General features: G+C 41.2%; 1 protein-coding gene across 3 annotated transcripts in view, besides 1 other annotated feature; it reads right to left on the bottom strand.

Moving 5' to 3' along the window:
* The window catches only part of 5-HT2B (5-hydroxytryptamine (serotonin) receptor 2B), a 51,792-nt gene extending 35,649 nt beyond the window's left edge, over window positions 1-16,143 (bottom strand). For all 3 annotated transcript variants that reach the window (NM_001300309.1, NM_001275444.2, NM_141549.4), the window contains exons 1-2: window positions 15,842-16,143; window positions 2,452-3,201 (exon numbers count right to left, since the gene is read on the bottom strand). In NM_001300309.1, the coding sequence (NP_001287238.1) occupies window positions 2,452-2,860 (409 nt within the window). In that variant the 5' untranslated portion in view covers window positions 2,861-3,201; window positions 15,842-16,143. The remainder of the gene's footprint in view (window positions 1-2,451; window positions 3,202-15,841) is intronic.
* Window positions 16,144-19,236: 3,093 nt separating this feature from the next.
* Window positions 19,237-22,444: part of a mobile genetic element that runs on past the window's edge.

Genomic DNA, 22,444 nt, shown 5'->3' with positions numbered 1-22,444 from the left:
TTAATTATGTTTTCCACGCGTAATCATAATTCACTGCAAGTGCAAGCGCTTAAAATGGCATCAACGCATGTCGTTTAATTGCATGGGTCTTGTTTCGTTTCCAAAAGGTCGATTGATCAAGTGGAAAATTCGTTGAAAGTTCAAAATCAAAGGATATATGCATCTGGAAACTCAACAGAGTTTAGCATAATAGCATTAATATTTCATCCTTAAAAACTTATTTCCCGCTAAGCCTTCAGTGAACTTAAGTCCTAAAAATATATATTCATTTATAAATATTATTTCAGCTATTTGATTCCATTTCAATAGTTTGTTAGATTTGTGCGTGTACGTACGGATCAAATTGTTTTTACGAAAATTTAAATTTGTATTATTATTACACTCCAGAAAGTCAACAACCAAAGCCATGAATGATTTTGTTAGATTAATTTTGATATTACACCTTTAGCGTTTTTAAACATTTAGTCTACTAATATTACTCATACGCCTATTGGTCATGAACATATTAGTTCAGCTTTCATTGAAAGTTGAATTTGCATACTTATCAACAGAGAATAGAATATATAGGCCATTTCAATGCCACATTGTATGCCACATGTTACTTACGTAACCGATGCAATTAATGTACTGCACGGCTTACTCATATCCAGTTGCTACTTGCGCCATTGTGCCTTTGAATTGTAAGAGCTTAATCCTTGGGATCTAATGCCTGCTGTTCGCTGGAGATTTCAGCTTCTGTCGCAGGACCCTCTGCAAAGCCCTTGACAGCAGGCAAATCCCGATTTCGTCCTTTCTTGCCTCCAGTTGGCGGGCGTGTGCCCGTGCAACTACAGCAACAACTGCTCCTGTCACTGCCACTGCAATATTTTTCACACTTGATATAACAAGCAGCCATTTGTTGGTCCTCCTTCTTGCTACATTGCCCACTTTGCCAAGGATTGCTCCAGGTGTGTGTTTGCGTGTGTGTGCGTCGCCCTTTCTGCTTGTATTGGTGCCCGTGCTCGTGTTTGTGTTTGTGTTTGTGTTTGTAATGGCTCCCAAAGCGCACAAACAAAACTGTCATCAGTGTTGCAACATCTGCAGGGGTTGGCACAAAAAGGACGGCAGCAGGAGGCGGAAGCAGCACTCAGATAAATGCAGTCCTCAAATCAGCCATTCGTTTTCGAAAATCGAAGAAATACCGTTTAACTGCCACCGGAAGAAGCACTCACATAAATGGAGCAACGAAATAAGCAACGCCTTTGAAAGTCACGGAAATAGCTTTTCCATTTCCTGTCTGGTATGTTATAATATTTGTGTAGCTAGCTTCAAGTTACTTAGCTTAAAAAAAATGTAAGTATTAACATATATGAACCATATTTTATTGCTCAATCGAAAAAATCGAAAGAAAAAAATTATACAATTAGCTTTAAACTTGATGACTTTTACTTTAAGTATAGAAATAATTGAATAAATATATTTTGTTTTTTTTTTCAGTGCAGATTGCAGGACAGCAATGTGTCGGCAGATGTTTCCAGATCCGAACTAAGTCAAAGCGAAATTCACCAGCGCTCGTTTGCCGCCCCTAATGCAATTCTTATGCTGCAGTTGCTCCGGCGCCTGCAAAGGCTTTGGAAGCTTCCGTTGCCATCTTGCTGGCATTGTTTCTGGGCTTCCCTGTCTGCGCCAGCGGTTCGTCCTGGCCAGGCTGGCTACAAAGGCGCCGCGCTTATTAAATTGTCTAACGATGGAGCTCCGCTCCGCCCTGCCGGCCCATAGACACCAGCGATTCCATTTTTCTATCCGGGCTTACTTACGTTTGCCAGCTTTGATCGAAATATCTGAGACATAATGCAATCTGCACACCGCCAACGCCATTCCCACCAGCAGCTTCATTAAATGCAACTCGTGCCTCGTGTTGGCGACATCGCAGGAGGTCCTGGCCTGAATGTCTTTGCCACGTTTCTGTCGCTGGCTTTGATTATTATACTCTTCCACTTGGAGAGATTATCATTCGGATTGAGTTGCAGCAAAAGGAATCCGTAAATATCCATATTTTTTCACAATTCCCTGTACATTATTCAATTGATTCGCATTTACCGCATTTAAATTGCAAATATAAGAAATCTTAAGATTTAAAATAATTTTGTATATTCCCTACATCTTTGCGTTTCCTTGCATCTTCTTCGTCACTTTTTAAAAGCCTTAAAAATTTAACAACTATCAAAACTTCTCACTCTTTTTTCCCTTGCCCCAAGTAATTAATATTAATTTTCATCAAGTTTTCCACCAACTCATTTTCGTTAGAGTAAACTATGAAATTATGGAAAAGGAACTTTTCCAACTAAGATTAGCCGCACAAGCCAATCCTGGCGCACAAGTGACTTACTCAAGTGTCCATTGAGTCCCTCAACAAAAGGTGGCTGCAAAAAATACCTCTGTTCCGGACTTTGAATGGGACAAAGGACTCACCTTTCACCAGCGTAAGGATGCCCAGCGGCATGACCAGCACGGCGACCATGAGATCGGTGATGGCCAGCGACATAAGGAAGTAGTTGGTCACATTCTGCAGCCGGCGCTCCCAGGCGATGGCCAGGCAGACAAGGATGTTCCCGGCCGCTGTTCCCAGGACGAGGACGAGGGCCAATAGGGCCCAGTAGTTGTTCGCATCGAAGGGTACGTCCTCGAAGGTCGCGCTGATGGTCGCATTGCCGGTGGCATTCCACCTGGCCACATGCAGTTGATTATGCCGACTGGTGGCATTAGCAGTCGTTCGCTGCGTCTCATCCTCCTCCCACAGGACCAGGTGCTCCGAGCTGCTCCAATCGTCGCCACCGCTGTCGTTGTAGGCACCTAGCGAGGCATACACATCCTCTTCCATTCCGCGTTATTATTCCTATTGTGCGCTCTACTCTGATTGCTGGAAATGCCGCATGCTAATTAGCCCTCGCATATGCAACGCAGATCGCAAAAAAAAAAAATAAAAAGAGAATGGGAAGGAATGGAAATGTCCTCGCGCCGATTCTGATTCCGATTCCGATTTCAATCCGATTCGAATTGCAAATGTAAAAACGGCGCACCGGAAATGAGCGAGGGACGGGGATTCAGGACTCGCGAAAGGAAAAGGACGAGAGCTCACGGCGCCACCAGGACGATTTCTACGGCAACCGAACGGATATTGGTGGCAAACATTTTACGCCACCAAAGCGCCGGAAGTTGGAGCTGCAATCGAGAAAGGGAAAGAATGAAAACATTAATGAAAACTATTTGAATAGGCTCCTTATAGAGAAAACCTTAAGTGCAGATGCTTAATTAAGAATAGCACTTAGTATTTATATAAAATAAATTGTAAAGACATAACTTTGAAATGACTAAACATAGCTACTTGAACTTAATTGTTCACCAAGTAAATTACCTTGACAGCAAATTGGATACATTTAATGAATTCCTAGAAGTACCACGGGTACAATGGCGGCCAGGAATTGTATCACAAACAGGAATTGCCACCAAATTGGCCTTCTAATTTACGAAATACACAATGATACCCACACTTTGATTTTTCGTTTTGATCGGGTTGCCCTGCCAGCCTTACTCCCCCCTCTCCAATTGGCTTAAAGTCGATAAGTCATAGGACAGCTCTATGAGTAATAATTAATGGGCGGTCATAAATTATTCAGACCACCTCCGCCCACTCTTGTTTACTCGATTTACCGTTCAGCATTCAGACGATTGAACGACATAATTGCATTTGATTTGCAGGAACTCAGAAACTGAGGGCAATCGCCGTTCGCCGCAGGGCAAAAAGGGACTTTGAATAATCGAAATCGATAGTGATAAGCAACAATAACAGAAATCAAATCAATTCTCCGCCTGCGTATGTCACAAATATGGATAATTAATTGAGACATATTTCACGCAACAGACACACACAGACGCACATACTCCATGAAACAGTGAAACAATGGCTGCGCCCATATACGAATTCAAAATAGCCCTAAAAGCCCAGGAAACCGCAGACGGGAACCACGGGCAGCGGTGGAGTATCTGGCCCCAAAACAGCACTAACATCGAATTTATTTCCAAAACAAACAAATAACACAATGCCCCAGCCGCAGAAGCATAACTTAGAGTGGTCTGGCTGGAGGGAGGGGAGAAGAGTGGGCTATTTTAGAAGCTGTTCCTGGATGGACCACAAAAACAACTAGATACGCTACACTGGGCGAAAACTACAGCTTATAGCAAATAGAAAGGATGATCACTTGATAAGCTGATATACAATAAATCTGTTCTGTTAGTTAAAAAATTAGGGTAAGTAATCACATGTAAACAAATAACATATATTTTACTTTATTTTATTGAATTTTCGCTCAGTGCAGCCATAACAGCAGGCTCAACGTTGCAAAACAATACACAACATTGGCCGAGATCGAAGGAATGAAGTGAACTGGATTGGTTTGTAGAGCAAATCGAGAAAACTTTGGAAAGGACCTCAACTTGACAACACCTTGTTGACTTGGCAAGGAGCTGGGTTGCCGTTTCTGTCTGCACGTCCTGCCAAATGCTCAAGTGTCAATGTTGTTGTTAATTAATTTCCCGACTGACTGGCCAACTGAATGAGTGACTGACGAACTGACTGACTGACTAACTGACTGATGCATGCCACCAGATAAGTGGGGCTCCTACTTTGGGCTGACCCTTTAGTGGAGTCCAGGCGGGCGCCTTGATAAACTGTTTGTTTGCCCCACTGTTGTTGGCCAAGTTGTAGTTGGTGTTGCTGTTGCTGTTACCCCTGTCACTGCAGCCGGCTAATGACAGCCAAACGGCCACTTCAAATGTGCTCGTACATGGGTCAAAGGTCGGGTGCGTGTCGAGTACTCCTCTGTGTGTGTGTGTGTGTGCCTGTTTGCTTGTGTGGGTGTCAAGTGTTTAAATTTCCAGCTGCTACAGTTATATTTATAGATTAGTTGCTAATACAGGACACGGCACAAATAGTCCGGCATTTGGGACAAATAGACCGGCTGAAGAGCTTCGTGGCCTATTTGCCTTTAAAGTTCAATATTTATAATTATAATTATGTATTCCGAAAGGGCAAAGTTTATAGACCCTCTATGAGGAATGTTATAAATTAAATATTTCAAGAAAACAGATTCTTATTGTAATTTTGCCGACAACAACACGAAATGGTTATAAATTTCAAGAATATCCTCTTATCCCCACGAAAATTCCCCTCTTTAAAGAGTAAAAATAACATGAAATTCCTTGCAGGCGAAAAATAGCATGTCAGCACATTACAGAACCAACAAAGTCAGCCCGAGAGCCCATAATTATTATTCACTTCCCCCGCTCCCGACCACCAATGGACATGAATTGCAGAAAAGCCATATTTTTGTGGCGCTTGGGCTATGGCTGCGGCTATGACTATGGGTAGCCAGGTGGTCAGGTGGGCAGGTATCGAATAAAAAGCGGAGCACCATTAGTCATATTAATCCCGGTGGAGTCATTAAGTCGTAAAACAGCGAAAGGTAGCCAAAATACGAGGCAGTCGAGCCAAAAAAAAAAAAACTCAAAAGAAAAAAACTCCACTCGGGCGAGGCGACGCAGAACGACTTTTGTTTGTCTGTCACTTCATTGATGGATATAAACCGACTATGTGGGTCAATTTCGGCTGTTTGCCGCCCCGTCAAAGTCAATAAATAAGTAAATGGCACGTATTTGAGGTGTTCTACGCGTTTATATAATTTGGTCAAGGCACAGAAGGCAAAATAAAATGGAGTAAATGGTTCATATCACTTTTCTTCTAGCTTTGTAATAAATGGTAGATAGTGAAATTGCTTGTTTACGACACGTGCTGAGACAAAGAAGCATAAATATTTTATATATTGCTTTTTTATCTTCAGAAAATTGCAATTACGATTTCTCCATTTTTTTTTTATCGATTGCACTTTCTTTTGAATCTAAATTTGTTTTCCAATATATTCGTTCGCCATCAATAAAAAAAAGATAACTAATCAGCCTTTTTTAAACCCTTGATGTGCAGAATTCGACATTACTTCCGGGGGAATCAAGTTCAAGACCCCAATCCGATCAGTGCTTCCACTCAATTCCACACCGGCAGAATGCCATTCCAAGTCCATCGAGGCTCCCCGAGGGCAGGAGTGCAACTAATCGCATGCTCATTGCTCATCTGCCGCCCATTCCTCGTCACATTGCTTATCTGCAGCGTAATCTGCCGGCTTCCATGGGTCGCGCACACATCGCATCACGCATACGCCACGTCGGCCCACCCAAGGGCGCATATCTGTTTCAGTCGCTCTGCGAATGTGAACTGCCTATGGGGCACAAAAAAAAAAAAAAAGAAGAGAACGAAAGGAAGAAAAATACAATCCGAGGTACCGCAAACACTGCGCAAATATTTGCTTTAAAATATCTTCCACATGTCAGCGACAAGCGGCCACGGGGGAAATGGCGGAAAGGGAAAACTCCGGGAAACGCGGGAGCACGGAAGCACGGAAAAATGGAAAACTGAGACAGGTGCGGTCGGTCGGTATTTTTATTTGCCCCGGCAGCTTAAGCACGCAATTTGATTTAATTTCTGCTCGCTTTATTTATTTATGGTTTTTTTCTTTGCAACGATCAAAGCGAACTGAAGCCCGCAAAAATGAAATTTGAATTTAAAACTCAGCACGGTAAAGAGCGGAAGACATTTGTTCCCTTGCGAAATTCAATTGCGAAATTCGCTTGCCATTCACATTTTAATGAATTCCATATGAAGTTCGAAAGTTAACCAAGCACTAAGTCATATTAGCAGTAAACAAAGGGCTTAAATCGTCATAAGAACTATCAAGCTTTGTTTCCCGGAAATAATTTTCCAGCTCCCTCACCTGAAAGTGAAAATTTTGGCCATCCATTTTCCCGTCTGTCAACCAGAATTATGTGCATGCATGTCGACTACTTTCGTCGCTGATGTAATGCGTAATATTCCGTTAACTAGACTTTTCCGGCTTGCCGAAAACAATTTCACTCCGTCAACTTGGCGAACCGCACCCTCTGTGGTGGAACCACCAACGATTAATCACAGTGACTATTCTGCACAACACTTTTGCATGTATTTCAGCGCAGTTGCTCTGCGGTGTGGAATCAGATAAAAGTTAAGCTCGGAAATTATGGCTACTTATGAAAGAAGGAGACGTGGAAAAATCAGTAACGTTTCCTATGCTATTTAAAAGTCTGTACAAAAGTATATTGAATATGGAAATATTTACCTACAAATAAAGAAAAGTTTAGAAGTTAGTTTAAAAGAGACATGTTTTACCAAATGTCTGCCCAACTTATGGCATACGTATGTTTCCTATTATTAAGTATTTTGTCATGTAAATTTAAAGACTCACGGCAACATTTCCATATGCCCCCGAGTTGAAGAAATTTCAGTTTCAGGCAAAGCTCAGAAATATTCCTTGTTATTTTCATTCGTAGTAAACGCTGCGGCATGCCATTAATCACACAAAGCTGCCTCCAGTCCCCGTTTTCCGGATACGAACTTCCTGGGCGAGCCGGGAGCCCAACTAGTTGTCATAGCAAGTTGACACTTAAAATGTTAGCTAAATTTACACATGCACTCAGCTCGAAGTCAACAAATGAAGAGGCGGGCTGGCGATGCCAAACAATGCTCTCGAAGAGCTCAAGGATACACCTTCCACCCCCATCCATCGGTGGCTGGATCCGGATGGCCCTTGGTGGGCCCCCGAATGGGCGTGGTGACTGATGGCAGGCGGCAACTTTAACACTTATCGTTCATTATTATCTATAGCCATCGCTATCGCCACAAACGCCGGAAACTTCACAGCGCCCACTTTTTCACAGAACCACCCACTGCCCAAATGGTCGCACACACTTAATTGATTTCTTTACTATTGCCGCAGCCATTTTCTTCGCGACGAAAAGAAATCACCACGTTTCGCAACTTTGCCACGTCAGGTTAACATCAACTGCACAGGGAAAGCAAAAGATTTAAATGGGGTTAAAAAAAATATTCGAAATTATGTAGCAAATAGAAAAATGTGTTGTATACAAGATAAATAAGAAATAGTTAAGAGATGTGAAATTGTAATAACTAGCACTCATTGGGGTCTCCTCCTCCTATAAATAGCTAATGAATCGATGCTAATCTAGAGGGACATCTTTCTCAGTATCCTTGTCATAGTTTCCACCAAAGCACACGGAGCAATCTCGTCCTCCCGCCCACGACATCGGTGACCCTTGAGCTTCTTCCACGGCTTAGGGCCTGGGTTATAAATTAAATTCTTATGCGAGAGGGCTGGCAATTAAGGCACGTATGTGTGACAAGGAGCGGGATGCAGGACGCAGGATACGTGGGCGGTTTAGAGATGGCTGAGGACGCGGAGGAGTGGACAGTATGGGATGGTTACCCGTGTGGTTCCATTGACAATTTCATTAGCTTGTCAGGCGCAAGTTTCCAGTGGCGTAATGCCAGGAGCAGCGCCACTCGCTAATGCAATTAGTAAGCGAGCTAAACTAATTAACCAAAACCGGGATCGAGCTCATCGGAACTCCCTTCGTTTACGGCTAATGTCAGTCTGCATCACACAGAAAGTAAACAAGTTTAATACTTGCTTGGTACTTTAAAATCAATACCATAAATAAAGTTACGCTGTCCTTGGATTCCGATTAATTAAGGTTTATACACCAGATTTTTTCTTATTTTAGAATTGTTGTTTTTAGAGCATTTTCTTGAAAGTGCACCTTAAGTTGCGGCGCAGACGTATTACCCTTTTTCTTCCCTGGATTTACCATTTAATTGCTTTGCACGAAAGTGAGGGAAACGCACAGAGCCGCGTCCACGCCCACGCCCTACGCCCCCACATGAGTTATGTAAGCTCATTTAACAGCCTAATTGCTAGGCAATTACACGGGAAATTGACAATGGCAAAACAATTAGAAGGACACTGCCACACTGGGCACAATGGGGCGTGGCGTGGCCAAGGCAAACACTCAGACACACACAAACACGAAACCGCCTTTACCCAGCCTCCGTACCCGACCAAGAATAAGGATTTGGCCGAGAGGAGTCAAGGCCGAAGTGAGACATATCCAGGAAAATCAAATAAATTATGGCGAGCTGGGCGCAACAAAAATCGTCGAATGTGCAAAGTCGGAGGAATGCGGAGACAAAGCAAGGGAAACCCAAATCAAATTGAGATTTATGAGTCCACTGATGTGTGTCTAGGTCAGTCCGAGTACGAGTCCTTTCTATCCTGTTACTGTTGGTCCGGTTGTTTGTTGTTGGCCATATTCACCATTAGGCCGGACAGACATCTGGCTTCAATTTTTCACTTTGTGTCTTCCATTATTGTTCGGCCAGGATTCGCAGGTGTGAAGGAAGCATTGTGCCGTAGCGGAAAAACCCAGAACAGCGCATAGAGGAAAGTTTTCATCGCAGGCCAAGGCGGTAGGAAGTATTATATCAGCACGTATAATTTATTATATTGATTTGCTCAGTGACAAAACAAGAAAATTGCGGGCATGGCAGTTAAATACCCTTTCTTCAAAGTATTTGATTCAGGATACGAAAGGATATTTAGAAATCATAAAATGGGTTCATATAACTCGTGCAGCATTCAACTAAACTTAATTTTTTACCAAAATTAATTTAGATTTGAGAAGGTCTTATACTTTATATATATATTTAATAGTTGACAAAGTTAATGGACCCTTGGATGACTTCATGCAGGCAGTGAGTTACGGGAAGTGTAAGCTATCAAATAGTTGACCGCATTTCCCAATTTTCCTCATTACGTTTCCGAACACGAGTTTCGTAGGAAATTTTGATGGTATATTTACCTATTTGCGTGCATCAATTATTTATATAACTCCCGTGGGGCACAACGCCTTAGCACCGTCTCCACCGCCAACTCCCTGTGTCAATTTCGATTTGTGTCATAAATTGGCAGCTGTGTGTGGTGGGGCATCGAAAGGGTGGTATGGCGGGTGGGTGGTGGATGGCAATAAAAATAAGCGGCCATAAAATTCAATTATGGCCACAACAAGTGCAGACATCGCTGGGGCACAAACACCAATAAACAGCCGACAATGTTGGCTCCCAGGCAATCATGACAATCAATTGTGGATGCATCCGTGGCCCGCATGTTGCAGCCACCTACGTATGTACATACATACATTGGCATAGAGATTCCGAATTGAAATCGGTGGCAACCGCATAGTGAGTCTTGCTTCCCACAGCCGACATATGAATAATGTGGCAAGCCATTCGCACACCAACCAGCCCACTGGCGAACATGCAACATGTATCGCTACAATTTGGTTAGTTTTCACAGTCAGATGTCCTGCGACCACGTCCTGCCATTCGAGCCACACAGTTTTGTTACTTTCTAGCTGCAGCTACAATGTGAAGACAGACTTTTGCACAGAGAGAAATCGTGCAATCTTTTGTAAATTCTAAGATGTATATTATAAATTAGTTAGTTAGTCATAGTCCTGATTTATGCTGAATAAAAGGAACTAAAACTATTGTACCTTTATCTAATCTACCTAATACGTATAATCTTAGTTCTTGAGTGCTTTAATCTGTGCATTTACTATTCTCATGCACCCTTATAAATTCACAACAATGCAACCAAAGTGTACTTACCACACACACACGCACACACACACGCAGAGTCGTGCTACATACGCACTAAGGACCCCTTTTCATGTGCAAGGAAACTTTGGGAGTCGTGTATTTGCGAATGAATCGATCTGTACAAAAGCATCTCGTTTGTTAAGTGCCCCATAAAGAATTTATTTTATGCATACTTGGCACTTGAAAATTCCAGAGAGGTACAAATTCTCTAGGCGATTGCAACCCGTAGTCAAACAGGTTTTACAGCATGCCTGCAAATTAATTCTAATATTTTCTTTAAAATATGCCCTTCCTATTTGGTGTAGATATGTATATGAAATAGTGTGAACCGTGTGATGCATATTGAAAAATGTTTTTTTTTACATTTCTATCCAAAGGATACGAGAAGCCGTAGTCATCTAATTTGCAGTAGCAATTTCTAAAAGTTCTCCACCCGTGCCTGGCCACCCAGCCAGAGTTTTAAAATGAAATCAAATATTCATTGGCAAATATAATTGTCCAACTGTGTACTTGGCCTTTTAATTAAGTTGCCACAACGGCAAATAGCTGGCACTCGGCATTCGCATGCATGTTGTAAATGCTCTACATGTGATTTCCCCACTGGACTCTTTTGCCGCCATGAACGTGGCCCAAACAGACTAGAGACGAGACACGAATGTATCTATATATATGTACATATCTATACATATATGTATCTACGTGTGTGTATTTGGATGACTGGCCATTTAACCTGCGTCAGAAATCGACGAACGAACAAGCGAGCGGACGGTAAAAGTACAAATGATAATAATAACTGCCACACATACCAGTACTTGGCCATAAAAACCAATGGCAACAAATATTGATAAGTGCAATTTGAAATATTTGCACAGCGTTTTGTGTTGCAAACACTGTAAATTGCATTTAGATAGAGTGATATCGTATTTATGCTGCCGCATTGCACACGATTGCATTGCACTTGAGCTATCGGTGTCGTTAACTATAAAGTGGTGAATTGCCAATTGGGTCTTTAATAAGTGAGTGGTAGTAGTTCGGGATTATTTTCATAAGATATACGAATGAAGCTCTTCGATTTCTTGTACGCACATTTTTTAGGCCAATTTTTCACACTTAAGCTAATGAGGCTATTATTGGTTGAAATTGGGTTATTGTCTAATGGCAGCACTTTATAGCTTTTTAATGAGCCCCCGAAATGTGCGGGCCATAAATCAAAGCCTTAGATGCGAAGGCGTCTCTAATGGTTGGCAGTGGGGGGTTGGTTGGCTGGAGTTCGAATAAGTTAACACATCAGCAAAAGGCCCTCATATGCAGTGGTAGTATCGCATTATGCGAAGGCTTATCGGGAACTCAACATAGCCGGCATCGATGGCGAGGCTCTCGCCAGCCTAATGCCATTAAATCCTATCAATTTTCCTCACCCGGCTACAACAAATTTAAATATTTATGCTGTGGCTTAAGCTGGCAACAATAGCACGGACGGGAAAGGGCTCAAAAATTGGCAATAAAAAGTTTTGCGTAGAAGGGTCGCCTAAGCAAATTGAACCCAAGAGCGTCCAAGCACTTAATTGAACCTATCAATATGTAAATATGTGCGTATATACGAATTTGTGCTGAGTGTATACAATATCCATGTGTTTGAGCCTTTCTCTTCATATGCCAGTTTTTTAACTTTAATGTTTTATATTTTTATTTTTTAGTTGCCATTTATCAACTTTAAGGTCTCGTGCCTAAAAAGTTGATTGTTACAAAATTTGCCAAGTTTAATGGTCACGGTCACGATCGGCTTGTCGGAAACTATAAAACTTGAATGGCTTAGTAATTTGGGATTTTATTTGAGGCTGGCTCATCTTTGGTCATTTATAAGTTTATTAGCTGCAATACGTGCTTCGGTAAATGCAAGAAGTTCATCGTGTGGCTTGCAATCAATTATCCAAAATTTTCTGCTTTTAAACTGTGTTATTCTTTAAGAGGTTGCTCCAGTTACTAAATATTTAATAATAAATTTAATTATATTATAAATATCAGTCGAAAAACTGAAGATCTCTTTAATGTGAATGAACACTTGTTTCATGTCAATAAAAGTGTCACATAATTCGGCTAATTAACTGCTGTCTCATATGTACACAAGTATGTACATGTATGGCATATCATTCAGATTTCTGGCCAACATAGCTCCACCTGCGAGGCATCGCATTCCGCGCCACTTTGGTTTTATTTTTTTTTTTTCTCGTGGCGCTCATAAATTTTGCAGTGTCTGCGGCATGTCAGTGCCCCTCACTTTTCCCCGCCAACCATTTGCCGTGGAGTATGGTGCGTGATGCTGATGGTGGATGGTAGATGGCAGCCGCCAGCCGAAAACGAGAAAAATCTGTCAACGGCACTTTTCACTTTCACTGGAAGAGAAAGCCCCTTCGCAGCAGCTCCTTCCCAGCATGTTGTGCTGTTTTATGCCACTAAATATGCCAAAGCGCGCGTAAATTGATTTAAACACGGCGACAAGGACGTGGCGGCGTCTATACGGATGCTTATGTGGGTACGTGGGCCATGGTGGATGTTGCATGGTGCTGCTGGTGGAGGCGGCTAGGTGGGCACTTAGCGTTCCCAGGATCCTCTTTAAAGTTGGAGCCCGTGCCTCTGCTAATAAGGAGTCTACGGCTCCTTCCTGCCGCCCGGCTGTCAGGCATTACTGCTTAAATATTTGCATAAAGGATATCAACGAATTCCACGAAGAAAGCAGCGGCATTTCTGAATATTTCCCAGTATTTTGTCATAAAATATTTGGACTAAAGACTAACCAACATCCCGGTTAGACAGAATTTCATGTTTTCTCTAGAGCATATGCAAATATATAGCACCCACATTGCTGACATAGTTTAAGCCAAAGTTGCTCAGTGGCAAGACAAGTGGCTTGTTAACTTTTTATATTTACATTATGTGCGGTATATAAATAGTTATAGGCATAGTAGGAACTAGTAATTAATTCATACATATGTAGCTGGCAAAAATTAAAAATATAATTAAGTGTAAAACACGGCTTGTGACACAGATACACATTCTTTTGGTTTAATTATGTTTGCCGCAGCTCAGCGGACTGGCCAAAATGTTTGCCTTGCAATGAAACGAAAATAGTCATATTTTTTGGCGTAAACAACAATATTGCCTTTCGGCACCTACCTCAATTGTCAATAAAGGCCTGGTATATAAATAAGCTCGTCTGCGTTATTCCAGTTGCCAGTTTGGTTCTGTTCAGTTGCCATAAAACCGCCGCAATGGACGCTTATAACTGGCCTTAATCAACAACAGGCCAACGTCAAACAATATTTTAATCAGGGTAGCCCCGCGTCCGATCGAACCTTTAGCCATAAATCTCGAACAAACGAATAGAGGCCGCAAAAAAGTTCCGAATTCCAAAAAAGTACGTCGGCACCACACACAAAAAAAAAAAAGAAATCAATTGGCCGTAGTGAGTTTAACTTGTTATGCTGGATTTTCCCGGCCAAAAGGGAAGGGATCCTGCGTCATGGCCACCACCACCATGGATAAAAATGAGAATGAGAATGGGCACGAGGATGATTACGTCCGAGAAGTTGTCTTGGACATTTGATTATTATTATTAACACGTGACTGAAACGAGGCTAATTCAAGCGAGAATTTAATTAAAAATTTTTACCCTTAATAACTGGCCGTGCGATTCTGTGCTGGATGGAAGGAAGGTCGGGAAATGCAAGAGGAAAAACACGGGGCGGGTGTGGTGACGAAGAAGTAAGAACAAAAACAAAAAAAAAAAAAAACAACGTGACATGGAGCTCTGATGGCCAACGATTTTCCTGCCATTGTCCGGATGACGTTGCCCGTTTTGGTTACGCCTGTAAATTGTTCGATGGTCGTTCGCTCTCTTTTATGAGCCTTTTTTTAATTGTCCGCCACGCATTTGGAATCGGCTCGCACTCGCGCTCGTCCTTGTCCCCATCCTTATCCCCATCCTTATAGTCCTTATAGACCATATCCTGGCAATGGGTAAGCCGACACGCAGAATCGAGGATTCATTGGCCGCCGCTTGAGGAATGATGCTGCAATTTCATTGATATCCTTCGTGCGGACCATTAATTGTTTTATTTATTGAGCCACAAACGAGTTTTATGAAGCCCATGTCATATAATTTAATCAACTGGGCGGTAGTTTTACTCAGATATGGATGGTTCATTTATCGCGCTGTAGGTTTTCGGTTCGAATCGATTCCGGCTGCTGTCAAAAGTCTATTGTTATTGAAATTCCGCAAAAATGCAGGCGAAATTAGAACAAAACTTTTAACTCAATTACAAAGTCATTGAAAAACAAATTGCAGGCACAAGCAGAGCGAAATGAAAAGAAAACATGAAGGAGGCGAAGGTGTGGGGGGATGGGGTTGGGGCTGTTCGCAAAAGTGTGGGAAAAGCCGAAAATGCATTTGTGGATACCACCTACCACCCCAATCTTCGCCCCACCCCCGCTGCCACGCCCCATTCGGTGGTTTTTCAACGAGTTTGGGCATATAAAAGGAAGAAATTGCTTTGCTTGTCGCTGGAGAAAGTGAATTTCCTGCATTTCCACCATTTCTTCTCGGCCCTCGACCATACCATTATTATTGTTATTTTGGGGTTTTTAGTGTTTGCAGGTTCTTAATGGTCTCGCAATATTGTGGTTCGTTGTTGCTTGGCCGTTGACATGGCACGGCATTTTGCGCTTAAGGATGCAATCCGACTTGTTGGCGTGGTTCCGCATTATTTAGCCTTGCCGGAGTCCTTCGACTTCAGTTTGGCTGCCTCGCACCCACATATAAGCCCGGATTATGCAAGGAGAGTGACTACATATTTAAGGGCTTAAAAATAATTTCACTTTAGTAACTACTATATTCAAATGTGATAACTTTGCTTTGATTTAATTCAATTTAACTTTATTACTTAACTTGTAAGTATAATCTTAAAACACCTTAAGTCAATTTCAAAGTGGATTTTGATCTGTTGTGACAGATAATTGTATCACCCATGTTTATCATCATCGTAGCGCCTATTTCATTAATAGCTTATGCGATTTTTGATTGATTTGATTTTGATTTTCACCACAATAATTATTGTCATTATTTGAATATTCAAATATAAATATTTCATGTCGTTATATGGATCGTTCACTTAAATTTATATATTTAATTAAATAAACATGACTTACAAGCAATCGGCTTTAGTTTCCTGTCAATTTACATTTGTTGATGGTATGAGCTCAGGTAAATTATTTATTAATATAACGTATACGCCGCGTTAGACACCGTGTGCAGTTTAATTTCGAACAAACTATTTTTCAAGCGATCGAGCACATTCTAAAACGAATTCAGTTTCCAAATTGTTTGGATACATTTCTTTTCAAATCGCTGCTAGCACAGTTGATCACTTTTACCAATCGTATTTGAAAACGTCACTTGTTGGCAACCGTTAACAACATAATTCCGTTTGAAACGCCGCTGATACCGTCAACGTGCAACGCCGTACAGGAACTGAAATGTGCGGATGTTTTGGCCAAACTGTTGCGACTGTGGCCAAAAGCAGGCAACCGACAACGGCCGACGAACAGCCGACCGTTGCCCAAAATGCCGAGGATACTTAGCCTTCCAGTTGCAGCACCGCTTCCAGAGGGCAGGTGGCATGGGTAGGTGGCTTCTTATCAGCGGCACCAGCTGCTGTGATAGGGCCAAAACAGCTGATGAGCGGGCTCGGAGTGGGCGCCACGTCAGTCATCGTTGGTGATCAACTTCTTGCTATTTTGGTCTGTTTTAATTTAATCTTGGGGATATCACTTAGCGCGAATTCTTTAGACATTTGACCAGACTATCAGAAGAATCAATTAAAAAAAAAAAAACTTAAAATATACAATAAATAAATTGAAAATTTTATAATATTAAAATATATATCCGTTCTTTTTAAAAGCACACATATTTTAGTATCTAAACAATTTCAAGCAAAAAATATTTAGCTCTGACAACCACTGTTCAAGAATTTCCCCTGCAATTTTCTTTGCGCTTGCGTCGATTTCCCCAACATATGGATGGCTTTCCCCGCCTGGAAGCCGGGAAAACTATCTGTTGCTCCTGTGCATAGGAATGTTGACATGGCCTGGCCACCCATGGCACTATCCTTGGTCGTGGGCCGTTGGACAAGCCATTTGCATGCAGCGTTTTTGCACACGTTCTATGCATCTTACATACCAAATCACTCTGGATGGACACTTGACCAGCACCTGGTCGCCGAAGTCCATCCAAAGGTCGGTGGTCATCATCGTAGGCGACTCCACCCGGTGCTGCTGAGTTGGCACTTTGTACGCTGCTATCGCACCAAATGGTCCGAGCTGAGATGTTTTTCTGCCTGTCGCCTGGCAGTACGATATTTTTGGGCAAATTGAAGTTGTGTGTTTATGTTTCGGTTCATCGATTGAGCTGCCCCATTGAGCGGCACGCCCCCTCTAATGCGGCATTTATCGGTGACAGGAAACAGAAATGCTGCTATGCATAAACCACTCGAATGCATCGATGCATTTCCGCTGCACAATCAAATTACAAATATTTACTCTTTATATCTGGACGCAAATTTGGAAAAAAAATAATCTGGGGGCACGTGCTAAAATCTCTGAATTCGATTTCAATTTTCGAGCTCTGCGGCTTTTTATTTGCACTTCCGTTTGCATTAGAATTCCCATGCATATTGATGCTCAACCGATATCGTAATTGAATCCCAACAGGTGCAATAAAAGGAGTAGCATTTTTTATGCAAGCCCCAAAAAGTAGGTTACACAAATGGCTTTTACTGCTTTAATATAGCCTAAAAGACTGACATCCTGTACTCTTATTACTAAGTCCCAACATCAACCCTTGACCAAATTCCTTGAACCCTTCTTGGGTTGACAGCCATTCGGCGGTGGGGAATAAGGACCTTAAAAGCTTCTTGAAATTTTAACATTTTCATTAAGCCAAAGGGACACATATGAATTCATTTCAGTATGTATATATAAATGTTTGTAAGTAATACCGCCAAGCTGACCGCAAATGAGGAACTCTCACCCATCTCAATGCAAAACGAGAACTAATTTGAATAATATACTTTCGCCAAACACGGTTAGTAACAACATCAAGAGCAGAAGCAACATTAATTAAAATGAATGGCGGACCGAAAAATTCAAAAGCCCCGAAAAATAAAGAACGAGTCTTTGCAGAACAACCTGTTAATCAGACGATTTTATCGTGGTAACTTCACGTACTCCTGATTAACATTACACCAAACTCGTAGTGGTCATCAAAAGCGGTTTGTGGTTTCACTTTAAACTAATTTGGGACACGAAACACTGGAAGAATTGAATAATTTTGAATCAATTATCATCAGATTAAAATTTTGTATAAAATAAAATATCTCAGCATACTAAATATCTAAATGATGCAAAGTAAATGATATACAAGTTTAAAAACTGTGTAGCTTAAAGGATTCAAAATGAATTGAAATAAAGTTATATCGCGTATACGCAACGGTGGCCGCAACTGACTGTTGAAGTTTTTGCTCATATTTCATAAATTTTTGCACAAATTGCGAGCATTTTGAGCTGTGTGTCATGGGGAATAGCCGCAGTTGACCGACTGACACTGGCATAGATTTAGAATTTTTGCGAGGGCAACCCCCTGGTGGACACACACAATGCTTTAATCAGCCGCAAATGCAATGAGCCAAGCTGCTGCTGTTAATTAGCGTTAGTGTGCAAAAGAACTGGCAAGTCACGCAAAATCAAAGCGAAAAACGCAGGAGAAATTGTCACACGTAGTCAGATTATGTGGTCGATTTGGTGACTGTGGCTTCTGCGGCTGCAAATATGAATAGGCCGCATGAATAAATTAAATGAATATGTTTTGCTGTTGCTCGTTCGGTTGGGCTATTTAGAGCAAATCAAGCGAAAATAATTGAATAAATAAATGTCCAATTAACCATTGCTACTTAATTATGCTGATTAAATTCAATTTGCGCAACAATCAATAAAACTATTTTAATGCATATTTTTGAAGTAAGAGTTTTTACTTGAGTAGAAAAAACCACTAGCATTTACAAATAATTTAGATTATTCTTTAAGTGTTAGGCCACACAACATGATTTTAATATTCTAGCTTCCGCCAATATTATTGTAACTACATTTCGGTACATAATCGAATTCAAGCCAAGCAATTAAATAGGAATTTATAGTCAACCAATTCTCTGCGGTCAGCTCTTTAAGGCACACATAAAATGAAGATGTACATTCCGGAGCAGAGGAAAATTTGTATATTTGCAAAAGCCGAACACACGACTGACCCACAGCAAAATTAAACTTTGATAAGGGTCTATTATATGGCAGTCACATGAGACACTCGGCAGCTGCCTTTAAAACAAAACGAAAAAAAAAACAAAACAAAAAAAAACTTTTGTGACTCTTGTCTGTAATGCAAATGCATGTGGTTCTAGCCGAGCAATGTCAGGGTTCTTCGCCACCTACAAAATGGATTTGTTGACATCGCAAAAAAAAACACATACTCACGCCGAGAACTTTTTAAATATGCAAGTTATTGCCCTGCAATTGATTCTCTAACATCTTGTGGTTCCACATAGTCTCCGCTGCCATCAACGCCAACGAACGGTTAAGCGCGACATCGACACTTCTGCGCTGCGCCGCGGCCGACGCCTGCTGCGCCGCTGCCGACGACTTCACTTGATTGCTAGGGACTTAGGGAAACATTTTGTACGCTAGATTTAGTTTCAAATGATAAATTGCAATAAACGGTCGCTTGCGATCTTCAAAATCAAATCGATAACTGTAATTATTAACTGGCGCCCGAACAGGGACCAGCGAATAAACGCGAACGAAAGACAAAATTCTAAGTCGCGGAGCAAAATCAAAATTTTGCTAAAAAATATTCGTTGGTTAAATTGTGCCGAAGAAACTCCCGCGAGTTATTAACAAACAAAATTCACGGTCGGCTATAAAATAAAATTGTTTGAGAAAAAAACAGATTTTCCGGAAGAGGAAAATACTTATCGGCATAGCATTGCCCATTGGTGGATCACAGTTTCTGTCAGGCCAGCCCGCAGAAAACCTTCTTTGGAGTGCTGACGTGGATTCCCCAGTAGCCCAGGCAAAAAGGACAACATTCACCCAGCCAGGAGGAGTGACCGCAACAATTCTATGTTAAATAAATGCAAAACGAAGAACAGCAATTTCATCGAAAAGGAGAAGGAAAAGTAGAAGTAGAACGCCGAGAATAACGGAACTACAGAAGAGCAACACGGATAACAGTTAACAGTGCAACCCAAAACGTAACGGCAGAGGTAAAGACGACGAACGGCAGAGAACGGCTGCGTGAACCAAAGTGCAGACAAGAAGGAAAAAAAAAGAACAACAACAGCACAGCCGTAGCAGCAGCAGCAGCCCGCCAAAAAGAACAGGAATAAGAACACGTTGACGACGAAGAAGCTGAAGCTGAAACAACCGAAGAGGAGGCAGAGAGACTACAAGAACCTGGAAAGTACACTGGAAAAAACATCAGCAATTTGAAATTCAGGCATCCACCCATAATAAAACATAAGTATACCAAAAAAAAAAAAAAAAAAAAAAAAAATTTAAGTATATTATTATTATTATATTATTATTATAATATTATTATTATTATTATATTTTTATTATTATATTATTAGTATTATATTATTATTATTATATTATTATTATTATATTATTATTATTACATTATTATTATTATATTATTATTATTATTTTATTATTATTATTGATATTATTATTAATACTATATTTTCAACCCAGTTCCTAGAGATCTTCTGAAAGGAAAATTTTCCTATTTACTGTTCCTTTCTGGTACACTGTTCTCAAAGCAAAATAACCGCGGTGAGCTAAAATTTATTGCATGCAAAAATAAAAAAAAAAAAATATAAAAATAAAAAATAAAAAAACAAAAACAAAAGATAAATAAGCAAACACATACACACGCATTCCATATTTTCTGCCCACAACTTTTGTTAAGTTCAAATTGGTTTAGGCTTGTTTTGTGCAGGTGTTGTTCGGGTCTTGGAAAAAGAGCGTTGATAGAATCATGGAGACTTATACCCCATTTGTGGGTACTCCAAAATATTATGGTATACTTCATACCATAAGAAATAAAATTGTTGGAAGTGCTGATGTGGCACTCGAGTCCTACAGCATTCCGCTGGACTGGAAGGCCATGTCGAGATGTCTCACTCTGCATTACGCAGATAAACGGGACATAACTACCTTGGAATACCAAATGTCAACTTTGGTTCAAGGCCACCAGCAGTCGGTGGAAGACTTCCACCAAGACGTCTACAAAAATCTGTCGCTTATTCTAAATAAAGTCGGCTGCATGCAAATGAGCCGAGAATCCGAGCACTTTGTTACAAAAATGTACAGAGAAAAAGCTCTGGATACTTTTATCAGAGGCCTTCGAGGAGATTTACCTCGCCTTTTGGCAATAAAAGAGCCAGCTGATCTCCCCTCAGCTTTACATTATTGCCTTAAACTTGAAAATCAAACTTTCAGGTCAAACCATGCGGCGAATAAGGGTCAACAGTCGAGTTTCAGAGGAAACGAAAAACCCATTCCGGCACCCCGCAATTTTCAGCCGTCGAATGCCTTTGGCCATCGACAGCCTCCACCGGTCCCTCCACGACATCCCATGAGGAGACCTCCACAATATTTAGGCCAGCCATTCCCGGCGCCAAGGCAACACGTGTCTAACTTCGGTAATGCACCGTTCATTCCACCCCGACAAAACTATCAACAGCAATGGCAACAATACAATGCCCCACCCCGTCCCTTTGCGACCAAACCACAACCAAGACCAGAACCAATGGACGTGGACGGCAGTGTACAGACGCGAAACATTAATTATATGAATAGACCACACTCGGACATAAACAAACGACAAAAGAACTACTCATTTAGCATTCCATTCCCGACATTTCAAAGGCATTTAGTAGATCGCAACTTGTTCACACCCGATAGTCTCTTGTCAGATTTGAAAGAATATCTTAACCCATCCGTGATTAATGGAATTTTCACATCCGAGGATGTAATGGGGAAAATTCAAATTCTCTACCCCATCCATTTTCAGGGTTTCAAGATTAGATTCTGCCAAAGCAAAGTCAAAGACCTTGTTAACGAAGCCGAACAAGAGGAAGAAATACTTAGGACACATAACAGAGCACACAGAAATGCTGTGGAAAATAAAGCTCAGTTGTCCGAAAGAGTATACTTTCCTAAAATGAGGAAAAAAGTTTCGGCTATCGTGAATCAGTGTTTGGTGTGTAAGACTGCTAAATATGACAGACATCCCACGCATCCAGAAATAAGACAAACTCCCTTGCCAGAATACCCCGGACAAATTATTCATATTGACATCTACTCGACAGAACGACATCTGGTGCTCACGGCGATTGATAAATTTTCCAAACTGGCCATGGGAAGAGTTATCAAATCCAAAGCTGTAGAAGACATTAGGAAAGCCCTAAGAGATATCGTGTTTTATTATGGAGTGCCTAAATTAATAGTAATGGACAATGAAAAGTCCCTCAACTCAGCCTCTATCAAATTCATGTTGACAGACCAGCTGGGTATTGAGCTCTACAAAGCACCTCCGTATAAGAGTACAGTAAATGGACAGATAGAAAGATTTCACTCCACACTCTCTGAAATAATGAGATGTTTGAAAGGAGATGGAACACATAGGGGCTTCGAGGAACT

Source organism: Drosophila melanogaster, chromosome 3R (genome assembly GCF_000001215.4).
Source record: "Drosophila melanogaster chromosome 3R".
Classification (NCBI taxonomy): Eukaryota; Metazoa; Arthropoda; class Insecta; order Diptera; family Drosophilidae; genus Drosophila; species Drosophila melanogaster.
This window is presented reverse-complemented; position numbering and strand designations above follow the sequence as displayed.